The sequence below is a fragment of the Ceratotherium simum genome, chromosome 4 (genome assembly GCF_057802395.1).
Source record: "Ceratotherium simum simum isolate JZ-2026a chromosome 4, ASM5780239v1, whole genome shotgun sequence".
NCBI classification, from domain to species: domain Eukaryota; kingdom Metazoa; phylum Chordata; class Mammalia; order Perissodactyla; family Rhinocerotidae; genus Ceratotherium; species Ceratotherium simum.
In genome coordinates this window covers 8,265,591-8,286,212 of record NC_141903.1, presented here as the reverse complement: position 1 = coordinate 8,286,212, position 20,622 = coordinate 8,265,591, and the positions used below count along the sequence as shown (strand labels likewise).

Sequence of the window (20,622 nt, the reverse complement as noted above, 5' to 3'; positions counted from 1 at the left end):
CTTTTTGCTGAGGAAGATCAGCTCTGAGCTAACATCTATTGCCAATCCTCCTCCTTTTTTTTCCCCAAAGCCCCAGTAGATAGTTATATGTCATAGTTGCACATCCTTCTAGTTGCTGTATGTGGGACGCGGCCTCAGCATGGCCAGAGAAGCAGTGTGACGGTGCATGCCTGGGATCCAAACCTGGGCCGCCAGTAGCAGAGCACGCACACTTAAGCGCTAAGCCATGGGGCCGGCCCCAGGGTGGCCAAATCTTGATCTCCCACAATTGGCAACAGATGTTAGTTCAGGGCTAATCTTTCTCAAAAAAAAAATCATCAGATAGTGGATCCATTGGCCCCACTTCTCACCCCTGAGTAGCTCTGCAGTGGGCTACCCACCATAGCACTGAAGGCTGTTAGCAGCCCAACTCCAATGTACCTTTCCAGCCTCATTTCCACTGCTTTCCCTCATCTTGTGTTCCTGCTCTCCACATTTCCATGAACAGACCTTTGTCCCTCACAGCTCCCTGCCTTCACACTGCCCCGTCCCTCTCTCCAGCAGTTTTTCTCCCATACTGGGGAGGATAAGATGGGTGCTTACAAATGGGGTACAAAATGAGAGCCAATAAGAGGCTGGGCAGTGCAGAATTCAGCAACTTTGATGTGAACTTTTTCACCTGTCCCGGGCCCTTCTGGAGGCTTTAAGCAGCTTGCAGGTTTCCAAGTATTAAGAAACTTATCGTAAGGAATATCCTAAATTTTGAGGAAACAGGCCAGCAGAGAACAAGCAAAGAGGGATGAAGTTATATAGGGATTTCCTGATGAACTAGATTCTAGCTGCTCGAGCCCAGAGTGTATATGACTGAGGTTTCAGGCATTAATCCCAGTGAGTTTTGCTTGTGTTTTCAGGTTATGGTCTCTTGTTGATGGTGTTATTCAGTTCCCTCCCACCTGAATAGGAGAATTCTGTGCCTGCCTTCTGCCTTTTTCTCTCTGCTAGAGAAGCTTTGTAACCAGTAGGGGCTCAGAATTATCAAACTTGGAGCAAAGTATGTGCACAAGGAGCCTTATCGCTGTAACAGATGTTAAAATGGACTCTTGCAGTCCAGAGTTGCAGCCGTGGGCTCAGAGGGGAAAACAATGGGTGCCATTTTAATGCAAAGTCTTAGATGAAGTTTGGAAGGCTTGTGAAGAAAGTTGTCGAAAAACCAGTTCTGCCAGCTAATCAGCCCACCCCCGACTTTGGGGATGTACAGGAGAGGCTTGGAGACTGATTGGCAGAGATGGGAGAGGATTCAGAGAATTCTTCCCTCCCAGTACCGCCCAAGTGCCCCTCAGGGGGTCTTCAGGGACCACTCAGAGATACTGATGTGTGTCCCCAGAGTTAGGAGACATGGGCACTGGTTCCTCGTCCATGTCTGAAAAAGTGTAGGCCAGAGGCTGAGTGGGAGCATCCTGTGGCCACAGACAGAAAAGACCTGTCTTGGGCAGGTCCTACACTGCACAGTTCTGAGAGGCAAAGACGCATGTTTTGTGGGGGCCAACTGTAGATTCCACAAAAACATTATCTTGAAATAGTTGCTGACCAAGAGGACTATTTGGAGGGTCAGGGTGATCGCAACAGGTGAGCCCTGTGAGGTGTACAGCACAGGAAGCCAGAGATTGAGAGGGCGGGGATTTCAGGCAGCTAGCGAAAGGAGGTATCTCTCATATCTGGGAATAACAGGAAGCCCCAAAAGTACCCCATGAGAGAAGATACCAGCATTTGACATGAAACACCTAGGAGATACTGGTGCCAGGTTATAACGGGGCAAGTCAAGACATTTTCTCCCTTGCCTGAGGTTGGGTCTCCCAGAAGCAGACCCTGGAATGAGGATGCTGTACAAGTGTTTATTAAGAAGTGCTTAATTAAGAAGAGCTCCCAGGGCCGGCCCTGTGGCTTGGTGGTTAAGTGCGCGCGCTGCGATGCTGGTGGCCCGGGTTCGGATCCCGGGTGCGCATCGAGGCACCACTTCTCTGTCCATCCTGAGGCCGAGTCCCACATACAGCAACTAGAAGGGTGTGCAGCTGTGACATACAACTATCTACTGGGGCTTTGGGGGCAAAAAATAAATAAAATCTTTAAAAAAAAAAACAACAAAAAAAACAAAAAAAAAAACAAAAAAGAAGAGCTCCCAGAGGAAACCCATTAGGGAGTAGGGGAAGCAAGAAAGGGAAGTTGCTCTGTCAGGCAGAGTTCCACAGACAGGAGTTTGAGCTTTAGCCTGATCCTGCATGGGTGTTCCAGAATGTAGGTTAATCCTCAGAGTTTGTCCTGACGTGAGGTGAGGGAGCTGGGCTTCCTAGTCCTAGATCAGTCAGTCAGCTCCCAGGCACTTCTGGCTGGCGGTGCTTCAGGCAAAGTAGCACCAGTAGGAGGGCCCTCCCCCAGAGATAGTAGTTAGTATGAGTCTTTAGAAAGGAAAGCACGTAGAAGCCAGGGCAGGAAGTTAAAGGGATCTGGGTAAAGTGTTAACAGTGTCTGCTACAGATCATTCCATGCACTGCTCAGATCTACTTGTATTTTACGTTAAATTATCCCATCACAGCTTCTTCAAGATTGGGATTGGTCACAATTTTTAGGGGAAAATTTAGAAGAAGAAGGTTAGAGGGTGAACTACAGCCCCCACTGCTGCAGTTGGTCCCAAGGCTGTAAATAATAATTCGTCATCTTCCTCTCTGTGTGTTCTAGATTCCCCTCACCCTTGACTAATCCTTCTGCTCTTTGAGTGGCTTGAAGGGTGTCTCTGACCTTGGTCCCTTAGGGGTCTGAGGCCCAGGATCCCCGTGCCTTTATCGAGCTGGGAATGCTGACTGGCCATTCACCGTTACGACTGTCCTGGGAGTGTAGGGCTCACTGAGCTGGTACCACTAAGGGAACAAGCATGGGCCCCACGTCCAGCCTCACTCACAGGGGAACTGTACAAAGTCCTGCCCCAGCTCTTCTTCACAATGATTTATCACATCTCCCTGGGCTCCTCTGTCTGAGTCTTCTGTATTCATTTCTGTCTTATTTCTTACTTCTGCAGTCTCAGTCTGTCTATATTAGTTTCCTGTGGCTACCACAACCAATTACCCCAAGCTTGGTGGCTTAAAACAACAGAAATTTATTCTCTCACAGTTCTGGAGGCCAGAAGTCTGAAATCAAGGTGTGAACAGGACCATACTCCCTCAAAGACTCTAAGGGAGATTCCTCCTTTTCCTCTCTTTTTTCTTTGTCTTCCATTTTTTAATTGTGGTAAAATATATGTAACAAAATGTATCACTTTAACCATTTTTAAGAGTACAGTTCAGTGGCATTAAGTCTATTCACGTTGTCGTGCAACCATCACCACCATCCATCTCCAGAACTTTCCTCATTTTCTCAGACTGAAACTCCATACCCAGTAAACGATAACTCCCCATTCCGCCTCCCCCAGCTTGTGCCACCACCATTCTACTTCCTGTCTCCACGAATTTGACTACTCCAGGTAGTTCATGAAGTGGAGTCATGCAGCATTTGTGCTGCTGTGACTGGCTTGTTCCACTCGGCATGATGTCTTCAAGGTTCATCTGTGTTGTAGCGTGTGTCAGAATGTCCTTCCTTTTTAAGGCTGAATAATATTCCCCTGTGTGCATATACCACCTTTTTGTTTATCCATTCTTCTGTCTGCTGATAGACAGTTGGGTTGCTTCCACTTTTTGAATTGTGAATAATGCTGCTATGAAGATGGGTGTACAAATATCTCTTCAAGCCCTCTTTTCAATTCTTTTGGGTATATACTCAGAAGTGGAATTTCTGGATCATGTGGTAATTTTATTTTTAATTTTTTGAAAAACTGCTATAACTGTTTTACATAGCAGCTGTACCATTCTACATTCCCACCAGCAATGAACAAGGGTTACAATTTCTTCACATTCTCCCAAACACCTCTTATTTTCTGGGGGTTTTTTGATGATAGCCATCCTAATGGGTGAAGTGGTATTTCATTGTGGTTTTGATTTGCATTTCCTTTATGATTAGTGATGTTGAGAACCTTCTCATGTGCTTATTGGTCATTTGTATATCTTCTTTGGAGACATGTCTATTCAAGTACTTTACCCATATTTTAATCTGGTTGTTTTTTGGGTTTTTGTTGTTGTTGAGTTGTAGGAGTTCTTTGTATATTCTGGATATTGATTCCTTTTCAGATATATGATTTGCAAATATTTTCTCCCATTCTGAAGTTGCCTTTTCACCCTGTTGATTTTGTCCTTTGATGCACAAAAGTTATAAATTTTGACGAGGCCAGCCTGGTGGCGTAGTGGTTAAGTTCACATGCTCCACTCCAGCAGCCCGGGGTTCGCAGGTTCAGATCCTGGGCACGGACCTACGCATGTCTTATCAAGCCATGCTGTGGCAGGAATCCCACATAAAATAGAGGAAGATGGGCACAGATGTTAGCTCAGGGCCAATCTTCTTCAGGAAAAAGAGGAGGATTGGCAACAGATGTTAGCTCAGGGCTAATCTTCCTCACCAAAAAAAAAGTTATAAATTTTGATGTATTTGATGTTTTTATTTTGTTGCCTGTGTTTTTGGTGTCATATCCAAGAAATTTTTGCCAATCCAACATCATGAAGCTTTTCTCTGTGTTCTTTTAAGAGTTTTATAGTTTTAGCTCTTACATTTCAGTCTTTGATCCATTTTGAGTTCATTTTTGTATATGGTATAAAGTAAGGGTCCAACTTTCTTCTTTTGCCCTTCTTACCTCTTCCAGCTTCTGGTGGTTCCTGGTATTTCTTTTCGTGTGGCAGCATAACTCCAATTTCTGTTTCTGTCTTCACATGGCCTTCTTCCCTTTGTCTCTGTGTTTATCCTCTGTGTCTGTATCTTATAAAGAACCTGTCATTGGCCCACCCTCATCTAGGATGATCTTATCTAGAGATCTTTACCTTAACTGCATCTACAAAAACCCTTATTCCAAATAAGGTAACATTCTGAGATTCCGGGTAGACATATCGGTGGGGGTGGCGGGGGGGGGTGGGGGGGGAGTTGCCTATTCAACCTACTGAGATATCCATCCTAATCTCCGTTGCCACAAGCAATTTTATTACCAATCCTTTTGTTCCTTTTCCTTAGAACAATCTTGAGCATCCTCTGCCAAATCCTACTTAAAGCACTCCACTCAACCCAGTTAGTACCAAGTCATGATCTGTTGGCTTTTTAACTATAACTCTTCATTATTTTCATGGTGGTTGCTATAGGGATTACAGTATGTCTCCTTAACTTTCACATGTCTACTTATAATTAATATTTTAACACTTCACCCAAAATATAGAAACCTTGCAACTCTATGGGTCCATTTACTCCTTCCCATCTTGTATGCCATAGATGTCATATGTATTATGTCTACATACATTATAAACCTCACAAGGCAAAGTTATATATTTTGCTTTAAACGCTATTGTGTATTTCTTTTAAAAGTCAGAGGAAAAATAGTCTTTTATATTTACCCAGTTATTTGCCATTTGTGATTCTCTTTATTCTTTCCTGAATATCCAGTTTTCCATCTGGTATCATTTCCTTTTAGTCTGAAGAGCTTCCTGTAGTATTTCTTTTAGTGCATCTCTGCTGGCAATGAATTCTTTTGGTTTTTCTTTTATTTGTTAATGTCTTTATTTCTCCATCATTCTTGAAGGATATTTTAGCTGGATTTAAAATTTTTGTTTCAGAAGTTTTTCTTTACACATTTAAAGATGTTGGTCTTCTATTATATAGTTTCCTGGGGGTCCTATAATAAACTAACCCAAAGTTTGTGGCTTAGAACAACAGAAATTCATTCTCTCACAGTTCTGGAGGCCAGAAGTCCAAAATCAAGGTGTGGGCAGGGCCTCACGGCCTCCAAAGGCTTTAGGGAAGAATCCTTCCCTGCCTCTTCCATCTTCTGGTGGCTCCAAGCATTGTTTGGCCTCTGTGTTTCTCCTCTTCTTATGAGGACACTTGTCATAGGATTTAGGGCACACCTAGTTAATACAGAATGATCTCATCTCAAGAGCCTTCACTTAATTACATCTGCAAAGACCCTTTCTACAAATAAGCTCACATTCACAGATACGAGGGTTAGGACTTAGATATATCTTTTTTTTTCTTAATTGACATATAACATTAGATTAGTTTTAGGTGTACAAGATAATGATTTGATATTTGTATATATTGCAAAATGATCACCACAATAAATCTAGTTAACATCCATCACCATACATAGTTACAAATTTTTTTTCTTGTGATGAGAACTTTTATTTACAATAGCCAAGACAAGGAAGCAATCTAAATGTCCATCAACAAATGAATGGATAAAGAAGATGTGGTGTGTGTATATATATATATATATACACACACACAATGGAGTATTATTCAGCCATAAAAAAGAAGGAAATCTTGCTATTTGCAACAACATGAGGGCATTATGCTAAGTGAAGTAAGTTACACAGAGAAAGACAAATACCATATGGTCTCACTTATATGTGGAATCTAAAAACAAACAAAAAACCAAACTCATAGATTTAGAGAATAGATTAGTAGTTGCCAGAGGTAGGGGGTAAGGGAAGTGGGTGAAATGGGTTAAGGGGGTCAAAAGGTACAAACTTCTAGTTATAAAATACATAAGTCATGGGATGTAATGTAGAGCATGGTGACTACAGTTAAAAATACTGTATTGTATATTTGAAAGTTGCTAAGATAGTGGATCATTGTGCTTTTGATTTGCATTTCCCTGATGATTAGTGATGTTGAGCACCTTTTCATGTACCTGTTGACCATCTATATGTCTTTATTGGAAAAGTGTCTATTCAGATCCTCTGCCCAATTTTTTTTGTTTGTTTTTGGTGAGGACGATTAGCCCTGAGCTAACATCTGTTGCCAATCCTCCTCTTTTTGCTGAGGAAGATTGGCCCTGGGCTAACATCCATGCCCATCTTCCTCTACTTTATACGTGGGATGCCTGCCACAGCATGGCTTGATAAGCAGTGTATAGGTCCGCGCCCAGGATTTGAACCTGCGAACCCCGGGCCACCAAAGCAGAGCACGTGAACTTAACTACCGCACCACCAGGCCGGGCCCCCTCTGCCCATTTTTTAATCTAATTGTTTGTTTGTTTGCTTTCTATTGAGTTGTCAGAGTTCTTTATATATTTTGGATATTAACCCCTTATCAGATATATGATTTGCAAATATTTTCTCCCATTTAGTAGGTTGCCTTTTCATTTTGTTGATAGTTTCCTTTCCTGTGCAGAAGCTTCTTGGTGTGATGTAATCCTCCTTGTTTATTTTTGCCTTTGTTGCCTTTGCTTTTGGTGTCAAATCTAAAAAATCATAACCAAGACTGATGTTAAGGAGCTTACCACCTGTATTTCCTTCTAGGAGCTTTATGATTTCAGGTCTACATTCAAGACTTTAATCCATTTTGAGTTAATTTTTGTGTGTGATGTTAGATAGTGGTCCAGTTTCATTCTTTTGCATGTGGTTGTCCAGTTTTCCCAGCACCATCTACTGAAGAGACTGTGATGTCTCTGTTGTATATTCTTGACTCCTTTGTCGTAAATTAATTGACCATATATGTGTGGGTTTATTTCTGGGTTCTCTATTCTGTTCCATTGATCTATGTGTCTGTTTTTATGTCAATATCATACTGTTTTGATTACTATAGCTTTGTAATATAGTTTGAAATCAGGGAGCATGATGCCTCCAGCTTTGTTCTTTTTTCTCAAGATTACTTTGGCTATTTGGAGTGTCTTGTGGTTCCATACAAATTTTAGGATTGTTTGTTCTATTTCTATTAAAATGCCATTGGAATTTTGATAGGGATTGCATTGAATCTGTAGATTGCTTTGGGTAGTATGGACATTTTAACAATATTAGTTCTTCCAATCCATGAGCATGGAATATCTTTCTATTTGTTTATGTCTTCTTTAATTTCTTTCATCAATGTTTTATAGTTTTCAATGTACAGGTCTTTCACTTCCTTGGTTAAATTTATTCCTAGATGTTTTATTCTTTTTGATGCAATTGTAAATGGGATTATTTTCTTAAGTTCTCTTTCTTGTAATTTGTTATTAGTATATAGAAACACAATAGATTTTTGTGTATTGATTTTGTATCCTGCAACTTTACTGAATTTACTGAATTAGTTTCTTAGTTCTAACAGTTTTTTGGTGGAGTCTTTAGGGTTTTCTATATATAATATCATGTCATCTGCAAATAGTGACAGTTATGCTTCTTCCTTTCCAATTGGGATACCTTCTATTTTTTTTTTTTCTTGCCTAATTGCTCTGGGTAAGACTTCCAATACTATGTTGAATAAAAGTGGACTTAAGTGGGCATCCCTGTCTTGTTTCCTGATCTTAGAGGAAAAGGTTTTAGCTTTTCATCATTGAGTATGATGTTAGCTGTGGGCATGTCATATATGGCCTTTATTATGTTGAGGCACATTCTCTATATACCCACTTTGTTGAGAGTTTTTATCGTGAAAGGATGTTGAATTTTGTCAAATGTTTTTTCTGCGTCTATAGAGATGATCATATGATTTTTCTCCTTCATTTTGTTAATGTAGTATATCACATTGATTGATTTGCTAATGTTGAACCATCCCTGCATCCCTGGAATACATCCCACTTGATCATGGTATATGATCCTTTTAACGTATTGTTGAATTTGGTTTGCTAATGTTTTGTTGAGGATTTTTGAATCTGTGTTCATCAGGGATATTGGACTGTAATTTTCTTTTCTTGTGGTCTCCTTGTCTGGTTCTGGTATCAGGTAATGCAGGCCTCATAAAATGAGTTTGGTTGTATACTGTTGTCCGTCCCAGGTAAATGCAAATTGCTTCTGATCTTCCTTTCTGATGGGTACCGAAAGAAACACATTCATTAGATCAGTAGGCACATGCTGTGTAGGAGGGGCTCTGTTGCTTCGTTCTAATATAGATGCCACATACAGCACAGCAGTTGCACTGCAGCTGCCACTTAGTTGAGTTTGCAGTAGTCCACTGTCATTTGCCATAATCCATCTGGTTTTTGTAGGGACCAGACTAGTAAATTAAAATGAGATGTAATGTGGACTACCACTCTTGCATCCTTTAAGTTTTTAAGGTTAGTACACCATTCCACCGAGAGGCAGTATTTTTTGTGATTTAGTATTTTAGCCAGACTGTGGTGGGGGGTTCAGGGGGGCTTTCTTCTGGCCGTTGCTACTACAATGGTGTACAATTGTTCAAACCCTGGTTCAGCATCCTCAAGGTACGTTTGGAAGCAAGCACTCCTGGTTCTTGCTGGTACCTATTAGCCTGGTCCTGTGGCTCCTTTGGTGAATAACCCTTTTTCACCCTTAGCAGGGCCAGCACTTCCCCAATAACTTAACCCTAGTTATTGGCCTAGTGTCTAGGAGGGGATATGGGAGAAGATCTTGAGGAAGGCAGGTAGTGTTTTGCAGAACATCTGCCTCAGTTGAGGCCTCTGCATAGTTTCTACAAGGAAGGGGCTGCTGTTATCCTCTAGCAAGAAGGAGTGATTCACTTTTGCGAGCCCAGAATGTTCAAAGGGATCTAAGGGTTAAATGTTCTCAAGCGCATCTTCCCAGATATCCCCATGCCAAGTCTCAGAGTCCCACTCCTTCCCTATCAGGGGCACGGCTTTAGTGTAGGGAACTTCCTGAGGCTGCAAAGTTAGCTATCACTGAAGTTCTGCTATTCTTACAATACAGTCCCGTGCCTGGTCTTGAGCACAATTACCTTCCAGCTACAGTAGATGACAGTCTTTTTTTAAAGCTGCTAGAAAGGCCTTCTGGCTTTCACATCTTGCCTTAAATTGATAATATCTGCCCTGAGCCCATCATTTTCTCTCTTCCATGCATCAATAGCATCCAGCAACAATAAACTAATTCCATAGTTCTTTTTTTTTTCCCCCCCCAAAGCCCCACTAGATAGTCGTATGTCATAGTTGCACATCCTTCTAGTTGCTGTATGTGGGACGCGGCCTCAGCATGGTCGGAGAAGCAGTACGTCAGTGCGCGCCCGGGATCCGAACCCGGGCCGCCAGCAGCAGAGCGCACGCACTTAACTGCTAAGCCACGGGGCCGGCTCGTTCCGTAGTCCTTTAGATTAGTATTTCCTCTGTATTGCACAAGTCAATGCAACCCCTTTCAGCTATCTCTGATTCCAACTTACCATAGGTACGTATTTTAGTAATGACAATGCTAGAGCATACCAGGTGCTCCCGACACTGTACTTACTGTAAGTAATGGCGTCTTTTTGCCATCTGGTCAGCAAGTGATCGAATTCCAAAATCTCCTCCTTAGAGTCTATTTCCTACAAGAACTATCAGTTCCAAATGTCTTAGGTAGGGTTCTTCAGAAGCAGACTATGAAATGGGAATTTGTGTGCGAGTAATCTACTTAGGAAATGCTCCCAGGAAAAAATTGGAAAATGAATAGGAGAAGCAGAATAGGGGAGGGGAAAAGCAAAGCAAGGGTGCAGTCTCAAAGTCCCGTGGAGGGGAGCTTCAGCCTGATTTTACAGGGGAACTTTGGAATATAAATTAAGCCTCAGAGTTTGTCCTGACTTGTTACGAGGGAGCTAGGCTTTCATACTCCCACACCGGTCAGCCACTGGCTAAGACCCACTCAGGGTGGGCGCATGTAAATCCCCAGGCACTTCTGACTCGCTCCGCCTGTGGGCACAGTGGCTCCAGTAGCTCAAGAGCTGGCCTTTGAAGAGAGTCTCGGGTGTGGACTGTTAGAAGCAAAAGACCCAGACGCTGGGAGAGAGGCAAACAGAAACCTCACGGGGGGATCTGGGGAGAGCACCAACAGTATCCACCACAAGCATCTTACCTCTCCTTCCCTCCCCAACTCCCTTTTCACTCCTCCCGCCCTGGACGAGCCAGATGCAACCTTGTGAGTGGGGAGGAGGAGAGCAAAGTAGCAGAAATGATGAAAAAGCAAACTAGATTGGGATAGGCTAGGTTATACTGTAGTAACAAATAACCCTAAAATCTCAGTGGCTTACCACAGTAGAGTGTATGTTTTGCTTATGCCTCATGTCCACGTGGACTGGCAGAGCACTGCGCACCCCAAGGTCAGTAGGGACTAAAGCTGTTAGAGGATCCCCCATCTTGTTCTGCGCCATCTTGAACACACAGCTTCCTCAGGTGTTTTAAGGGGAGGATCAGGCGTGGGCTTCACAGTGTGCTTCAATACAAGTATGACAGTCACAGGTCATTGGGCAGAACGAGTCACAGGCCCTGCCTGACTGCAGGGGTTGGGAAATGCAGGGGATCAGATGGTGCAGGATGAGTATCATCACCACCACGCCAGTCTTTTCAGTCTTTTTCACTACAAGCTTCTAAGTCTAGCTCCACCTTGAGCTGAGTGAGAAAAAGTTTTAAATCAAAAGAGAAAGTGAAACTTGGTAACTAGACTTGACCAAATAATTTTAGGAAAGCTATGAGATTTGCCAGAGATTTTATCACCAAGGCAGGGCAAAGAGATTTTACCTAGTACAAAGGATAGGCAGTTGTGTGAAAGAATAAGGTTCCTGACAAAAAAACTGAAAATAGCCAAAATGCCTAACTGTATAGTAGTGGTTAAGTAGATTAGGTACGTTCACAAATGGGAAGGTTATTTAGCCATTTAAAACCATGTTTCCAGAGAACTTTTAGTGACATTGTTAAATGCTCATAATATAAGTGAAAAAAGTCAGGATATAAATCTGCATATGAGAATTCCCATCTCTTACCTGGATTACTGTACAGACTCTAATTATCACCCTCCCTCCAGCCTCTGCCCCTGCCATACATCCTCTACACCGCACCAAGTCACCTGTCCACAGTATGAAGCTGATGTCACACATGGCCTTCAGGATAAAACCCCTACTCATTTTCGTGGTTTACGTATGTCTCTCTGCTCATGCCTGTCCCTCCTACTTCATTGTCCTCAACTACCCACTTCATACCTTATTCTCAAATTTATATCCCCAGTCCAGATATTTCCTCTGAGCACCAGATGTATGTAGTCAAGTGGCATCCCTCTTTGGTTGTCTTGTAAACATCTCAAATTTAATATATGCAAAATTAAACCTTTTTTTGGAGCCCACACTTTAAAATTGAACTTCTGATTCCCCCCTTCACACCACATTTTGTCCTGTGCCAGTCTTTTCTCATTCTGTAAATGGTACCTCTACCTGCTTGATCAACAAAGCCAGAAATTCAGGAAGCATCCTTGAGTCCCACCTCCTTTCTGACGTTAGCTTGACCTTGGCCCGTTCCGGCCTGATTCCTCGCTGCGCCGTGATATTTCAGCCTCTCAACTTCCATTTCCGTCTGGCCCGGAGAGAGGTTCTGATTGATTCAGCTTTGTCCCTTCTGGTGTTTTGATGTCCTAAAGGAAGAGTAAACCCATCTTGTTGGTTCTGCTGTTTCATCAGTATTTCCGCATGTCGTGTGTGTCCGTTTCTCGTGGAATTCGTAACGAAAATGTTTTGCAAACTTTTTCAAAGCCTCATCATCCCAGTCAAAGTGCTAAGACAAGGACATGTAGAGGTCGGCAGGATAGAGAACGGGCGGTGGAGGCTTCTGACGAGGTCCACTCTTGTGCCTGCCCATACACTGAGTACTTCAGTTATTTCTGTCTCACATCTAGACTTTCTACTTTTATTAATAATAGCATTCCTGAGATACAATTCACATACCACAAAATTCACCCTTTTAAAGTGTACAATCAGGGCCGGCTCCGTGGCTTAGCGGTTAAGTGCGCGCGCTCTGATGCTGGCGGCCCCGGTTCGGATCCCGGGCACGCCCCAAGGCACCACTTCTCCGTCCAACGCGAGGCCGAGTCCCACGTACAGCAACTAGAAGGATGTGAACCTATGACATACAACTGTCTACTGGGGCTTTGGGGGGAAAAAAATGAATAAATAAAATCTAAAAAAAAAAAAAAAAATAAAGTGTACAATCAGTGGGGGTTTTTTTTTAGTATATTCAGAGTTATGCAACCATTACCACTACCTAATTTTAGAACACTTAGTTCTTTTTCAAACTTTCATTTTCAGCTCTCTGCTGAAAATTTCAAGTCACATCCTTTATCTCCTTGAACTTAGTAAGCACAGTGGTTATTAAGTCACAGTTAGATTATTCCAGTATCTGGTGCCCCTGTTGTTCTGCTTCTGATGTCCATTGTTTTTGCTGGTTTTAGTTCTAACATTTTCCTTATGTGCCTAGTTATTTTTTAATTATGTGCTAAGCATTTTATTTGCAAAATTGCAGATATAATTGAAGCCTAAGAGGGGGTTCTCCAGAGAGGACTCGTTCACCATTGCTTCTACCAGGTGCTCGTGAGCACTGGCCATCTTGGCTCGCCCCAGGCCAGTTTCGGAGGTTTTGATTATTTGAAAGAGAAATACAGTCCCTGGGAGGACTGCAGACATCAGGTTTACTCTTATTCATAGGTGTAGCCCTTTGAGGTCCCTACGAAGGGAATGGTTTCACTTGGGTCCCCTCCACCCCGCTCTTATCAGACCCTGGCCTCTAATCCTCGTGCTCTTAGCCCTGGGAGGTTTTCAGAAGCTCAGCTCCATATTCGTTACTGGCTCTGGGATCAGCAGATGTGCTCAGGGTAACATACCAGCAGCCTCTCTCTGGCTCGCCATCCTTGCTTGAATCCTGGCCTGGTAATTCTTCTCTGCCTGTAGTTCTCATATGCCTTCACGTAGATGTGTTTAGTATCTTTATCCAGCTTTTCTGATTGTCCTCAGCGTTAGGACTGATCTGAATTACCAAGTCTGCCATCACTGGAAGTGGAAGTTCTCTGTTTTGTTTTCAACTAGCGACACACTTGTTAATCAGACCCAGTAAATGCCTCTGGTACCATAGTGGGTTAATGTACATCCAGTCTACAGCCCCTAGACCCCACGGCTCCCTTTGCAGGCCCTTTATGGCACGAGGAGCCCAGACTGGGTATCTCTGGTGTTCCAACATGCTGGGTTCTGGGTGCTTAGGGTTCAGCTAGTCTTCCTCCTTGCCCTCATGGAGCCTGTAGCCTGCCCTTTCCTTCCCAAAGCCTCCAACCTTTGTGGGCCAGTATTCACATTCAACATCGCCTCCTTCCTTCTCAGCTGGTCTCTTGAGTTGCTATGGTCATGATTTCAATGTCCTTCCCAAGTAAACTCTCTGCTAGCCTTCTAACTGCCCTCAGGGCTGCAAAGAGCAGTCTGAGCCCAGCTTGCGAGCCTGGCCCTGTCCTTCTCTCCAGCCTCATGGCCCATAAACCATTCACCCTCAACTACACCCCAGGCCCTGCATGCATGTTTTGGCACATACTAGTTTGTCTTCTTAGATTCAGCATCACCTCCTCTAGGAAGGCTTCCCTGATTCTCCCAGGCTACGTCAGCCTGAACTGACACCCTGTTTCTCCATGTCTGTGTCCCCAGCAGGACAAGCATTTTGAAGAGTGTCAGTGTCTTATTTATTTCAGCATCTCTAGCACTTGGTACTTAAGAAGTGTCAGTTAATGTGGGATGATCTCATTTCCCAAGTTCCACGCATCCCCTATGCATTGTCTTCTTTGCCAGCCTCATGAATTCTTTTTCCCAGAAACCCTAGTCATTTTTCTGGCCCTTAATGGGAGGCATGTCAGCGGCTTATCTGCCTGCATCCCCCAGACACGCCAAGTTCACAGACCTGCGGGACACTGTGACAGTGGACCGCCACCTGCTGGTCAGAAGGTTTCTAGGACAGTGACAGCTCAGGGCTGCAGAGTAGGGGTGCTTAATCCTAAGGTATTCTACGAAGAACAAGAACCCCTTCTCAGAATATTATTTTCAAATGCACACTATAAAGCACATAGATTACAAGTAAAACCAATCATAATGAAATACAGGTTTCAAAATACTAGGAAAACTAAATATATATGCATGTGATATATGTAATATGATACATGTATTACATTTATATCTCATTAAGTAACAAGAACTAGTGATAGGTCTAAAAACTACTATAATTTCAAACCAATGAACAAAAATGACATTTTGAGACGTCTGCAACAGCTGTAATGTGAGCTGAAATCTCTGATGGCTGACACAGTCACAGGTACGGCTAATACTACTAGAATTTGTTGCCTGCATCCGTAAGGAAAGGAAATGCTGAATCTCAGAGGTTAGTGAAACAAAGACACCCCGAATTCTACCCACGATCCCTTGTTGTGGGCGGGGGGCCCACAGGCCCCAGGGGAAGAACCCCTAAGTGGAGTTTTAGAAGCATGGCAGACACACACTTTTAACTACAGCAGACCTGGCTAGTGGCTAAGTGTCTGTGTGACTTGTGCTGAGTGTGAAGGGCAGTGGGGTGGGGGAGGTGTGGTGGAGAGCACTGCCAGAAGGTCTCAGTTTGAGCCCGTCGGCGTCACGTACCCGTGCTGTGAGGTCTGGCCTGACCCTCCCCCTGCCCAGTGTCCATTTCTTCTTCTATAAAATGGGAATGACAATGTCTTCTTCACAGGTTGTTGACAGGATTCAATAAGTCAACATGTGAAAACTCTTGGGGGTCAAATGTTTGTGATTGAGAATGATATTCCATGTCTGTAGGGAACACATACACACACACCCAAGCTTAACCTCCTTCAGAACAGAAACCCCAGTCTGACCCGCTGGACAATCTGGGAGGCACCAGTGTACTCAGAAGATAGTAAACCCTTTTTCGTGTGTGTGAGGAAGATCAGCCCTGAGCTAACGTCCATGCTAATCCTCCTCTTTTTTTTGCTGAGGAAGACTGGCTCTGAGCTAACATCTATCGCCCATCCTCCTCCTTTGTTATCCCCAAAGCCCCAGTAGATAGTTGTACGTCACAGTTGCACGTCCTTCTAGTTGCTGTATGTGGGACGTGGCCTCAGCATGGCCCTTGGGACAAGCGGTGCATCGGTGCGCGCCCGGGATCCAAACCCGGGCCGCCAGTAGCGGAGCGTGTGCACTCAACCACTAAGCCATGGGGCCGGCCCAGTAAACCCTTTCTTGACCCACAAATGTGGATAAGTCTGCCCTGCTTCCAACACCCCAATCTAAGAGAACAACCCCAAATGCAAACAGAGTTTCTCACCTTGTTGTTTTATTAAAAGCATATTTACATTCTTGCAGTTAACTTTGCAGAGAACATTTTACAAACGTTTCGTATAAAGTTTGGAAACTACATAAAAATAACTTCTATCCTTCATAAAGGGAAAATATAAGTTAGTTATATTTACTCTGCCAAAAATCGACTGAAAAGGAGAAACAGTTCCGTCTGTCCCTTACAGAGAAAACACTAGCCCAGGACACGAGGAATACCGCATGGGCCTGCTCAGCGATGGGCATTGCACGTTGGCTCAACCATGACGCTGGGAGACCCGACCACCTCCACCCAGAAAGGACGGGGGAGCTAGTGGGGCTCAGGCAGCAGTGAGCAGGGATGGAGCACCTCCTTGAGCGAGATTCCAATGTGAATGACAAGCCCAATAAGGGAACGATTCAAGACTTGCACCTGAACCACGGGACTGGCATTTCAGCGAATACTCCTTCTCACACCCCGGCTGCAGATGGCAACACTGCCAACAAAGCCCAAATGAGCCCTGCCTGACAATGTGCCGCTGCTGGCCTCGCCGGGCGGAGCTGGCTCTGTGTTCCGTAGCTACACTGCTGCTAGCCCACGTTCTCCCAGCACGTGCCCCAAAGAGAATCAAAGGGACAGTTGTTTCACTTGTCTCCTTTGTGTGAGACCTGAAAACTGTCCCATTGGGTCAAACACTGAAGCAGGCAAGCTGAATGCTCACTAACCTAAGAGGACCACTGCCTTCCCATGGCCCTCAGAGCATCTTTACCGCATATGTGAGACTTGGGAACCCCAAGGCCCTTCTCCGGTCAAATGGCCTCCCTCCCTTCCAAGATCCAGTTACGACAAGTGCAAAGAAAACTTCCAGGGAATTGCTTCAGAAAGACAAAGCATTGGACCTTAACCTGTAGGAATGAAGGAGAATGTCCTCCGGGGTGTGTCAGCCACTCTATCACCAGCAAAATGGCACCCAGACTCCATATGCCCATGTGATTCCTTGAAATCATCTTCCCTTGGCTGTTATATTTTTTTAAAGTAGGTATCTTCCTGAAGAAGCCATTCATTTATATTTGTTTCAAGTTAGAAATCAAAGTGAAAAGAAGTTTTCTTTGTAAATAAACCAAAGGCCGGTCTGAGCATTTGCTTTATGGGTTATCTACACCCTGCAGCCTGTGGGGCTCGGAATCTGTGGGAGGCCAATGAGTAACCCAAAGGCCCAGGATTCCATGAGACAGAGAAGCTTTGCTTCTGCCATGTTCCTGGGGGAAGAAAGCATTACGTTTCCCCCTGATGCTTTTTCTTCCTGAACAGAAGTCCAGTGACTGCCAGCCTCTGTCTGAAGTGTAAGGACAGACCCCTGAACTAGGAGGGGCAGAGGGCAACAGCCTTCCCATGTCACCTGCAGACAGGATGGGCAAGGGTGAGACGGGAGCAGACTGGGTAGTGAAGGTCTTGTGTGATGAGGAATTTATCCCTGAACACAGGATCCCATGTGGGGGCCAAAAGGAACTGTGGACTGGCACTTCAGCCTGTGCCACCCTGTGCCTCTGGTGCCAACATCCAGCACACCCCATACCAGTGGCTCCACCTACTATGCTCAGGGGCACAGGCTCAGGCAGTGACCGTGCTCCAACCCACCTGGCACAAGAGGCCCACGGTAGAGGCAAGCTTGGGTAGCGCTAGGGGCCAGGCTGTGCGTGTGCGTGTGTGCAGAAAAGGGGGACACTGGGGGTCGGGCCATGTGTGCGTGTGTGGGTGCAGAAAAAGGGGACACCAGGGGCCAAGCCGTGCGTGTGTGTGTGTGTGTGCAGAAACGGGGGACAGGAGATGGCACGAAAGCCCCGAGACCAGCAGGATGAAGTGTTCAGACTCTCCCTCATCCCACCGTCATAGACCCAGCCTTGTCTCAAGAGGAAGGCAAACTGAGGTACTGGGGGAATGAGAGCACCCCTGAGCAGCTAGCTGCAGCCAGGCTCCACTGAGAACAAAATGGCTGTTCGGAGCCGTGATTCTTGTCTGGCACTGCAGGGAAGGGCTTAAAAGCCACCAGAATTACAATATGGACCAGCCCCTGGTGATTTCAGTGGCAGTGCTTTGTGCCCACAGACAGCAAAACTGGCGTACTGGCAAACAGGAGGGGCCTTGAGGCCACAGAACGCCCATTCCTCCTGGACACTGACCCCACCAACAGCCCAAATCTCTGACAGCTTGAAGGGATCCGGGGCTCAAAGAGAACAAACATTAGGGTCAGGCGACATAATAAACCTCACCCGCGTGAGTGAGCGAGAAGTCAGGAACACCAGAGTGGGTCTGTGGGGCGCAGCTGGGGCGGCACTAGGCTGGGGGCTGGATTCGAGCTGGCACGGGAGCAAGAGGGAAGGGGGTCCTGAGTTACTTGTTCACAGAGAATGGGAGGGCCCCGGAGGCCCGCCAGCCCGCCAGCCACAGCCCCAGGTGGCTGTTAAGAGGCATCCGCAGAGCTGTAGGGGAAGAACTTGGTGGCCTTGTTTGGGGTAGCGGGGTTCAGGCACTCTGACTCCTCATTCATTTTGAAGAACATCTCCTGCTCCCGCTTTTTCTGGTTCAGATCTTCTTCCAGAGCCTAGGAGAGAGAGAGGGCAATGGAGCTCGTCAGATCCCATGGGACACAAGTCTCCCAACCACTCAAGTGGCCTTCTCTGGAAATTTCCCTCCCAGGCCTTAGTGCTCGGGTAACTTGGTCTTCCCTCTTTCCTTTCCCAGAGCCCATCACCTGGAAGGAAGTACCACCTCCTCCTGCCTCCTGCCACAGCCATACAGGAATTTCCTGTGGGCCAAGGGCTATGGTTTGGAGAAACGCCAATCTAGATGGGGTAGGGGGGAAAGTAGGCGCAAATCTGCTGGCAGGAAAACAGCCAAATGAATGGAGAAAAACCCAAGGTAGGAAATGGAGAGAGATTTAACAGCAGGGGGAGCAGAGATGTCCGGGTTACATAGTTGTTCCGAATGAGGGCACTGTCCTGCAGATATCACCCAGGGAGTTTTTTTTCAAAATACTTGTGCCTTCACGCCAGCCCCTGAGATTCTGCTTCTGAAAATCTGTGGCAGGACAGGAGTTCTGTGTTGTAAGAGCACATCGGGGGGCTCTGGGCAGCGTCTGGCTGACAGCACTACAGGAGCTTCCCTTGGACACATGCAAGTTTGTCTCGATAAATTGGATTCTACCAGAAAAATTTCCTGAGGGTTCTCCAATAATAAGCATTCATTTAAGAAAGAGCAGAGTTCTGGAGAGAACATGAGCTTCACCGTCAGACAGGATGCAGCTTTATTATTACCAGCTGCGTGGCCTCTGCCCGTTACCTTTCCTCTCGTGTTTCTCACGTGTACAATGGCAGTATCCCCACCTGCCTAGCGGGGCTGTTGGGGATGAAATCAAAACAACGGCTCAGGATTCCTGAGGACTTCCCACGGCGGGCACTGTGCTAAGTGCAGTACATCTTACAACCTGAAGTTAACCGTCACCCTATGAGGTAGATATCATTGTTATCCCCATCTTATAGATGGAGAAACTGAGGCTCAGAGAGCTCAGGTCACTTGCCCAAGGTCGCTCAGCTAGCTGGGGGCACAGCCAAGATGGGAACCTCGGTCTAACTTCAGAGTTCAGGCTCTGATCTGCAAAGCTGGGCACACACGGGTTGCTCGGTATACGTGGCTTCATTATTACGAGGTGTTTGACCACCATCCAGTATCCTTACTTTCACTACAGAAGTATCTACTTGCACAGGATTTGACCAGCCTTCTATGATGTCTCTCTTTTTAAGACTATTCTTTGGATGCCCTGAAATAGTCTCACTTAACAAATAACTTCATTATCAGATCCCCCCTTAAGCTCCTGTTCCCTCAATAGTACTAAATTCTAGAGAGTTCTCTCTACCTCTAAGGAAAGACGGGGAAAGGACATTGAATCACAATGTCAATTTTTCCAACCTGTTGTTATAGGACATCCATGTGAGGGAAGGTAAGGTATTTGAAGTCATGCCTCATCTTGGACTTGATTAATTTGAAATTTCTGTGTAATTCACACAGATTCTTAGCTCAAGTTCTCCTTTGCTGAATGTATTAATAGTAAAGTGTTTGTGGCATGCAAACATTATATATAAGCAAGATACAAGTAGTATTGTTTAAGTTCTTGCAACAGAGATTACAAAATCCAGTGCCTATGGGAGCCAGCCAGGTGAATTAAATGAGTGAAGAGAGCTGGATGTGATACATTAGGGAGTGGTGGGGGCTGTGGTGAGGTGAAGAGCACATGCTATGTCTGAAGAGGGTGGTTTCCTCTCAGCTCCAGCTGATGGCTGTCATGTGGTATGAACGGCCCAGTGTTGCCAGAGCTCCTGGGTTTTCGAAAGAAACTGGAAATCCAGATTTTTATGTAACATTTCCTTATACTTAAAGGTTGACAACTTAAAAAAAAACTTAAATTGCTATATGTTAGCCAAATCTAATGTTTGTAAGCCAATTTTAGCCCATGGTCCATCAGT

General features: G+C 44.9%; 1 protein-coding gene across 1 annotated transcript in view; it reads right to left on the bottom strand.

The window, feature by feature from the left end:
* Window positions 1–16,106: 16,106 nt before the first annotated feature.
* STK10 (serine/threonine kinase 10) overlaps window positions 16,107–20,622 on the bottom strand; it is a 116,645-nt gene continuing 112,129 nt past the window's right edge. The window contains exon 19 of the mRNA XM_004428522.3: window positions 16,107–18,704. Within this exon, the coding sequence (XP_004428579.1) occupies window positions 18,564–18,704 (141 nt within the window). The 3' untranslated portion in view covers window positions 16,107–18,563. The remainder of the gene's footprint in view (window positions 18,705–20,622) is intronic.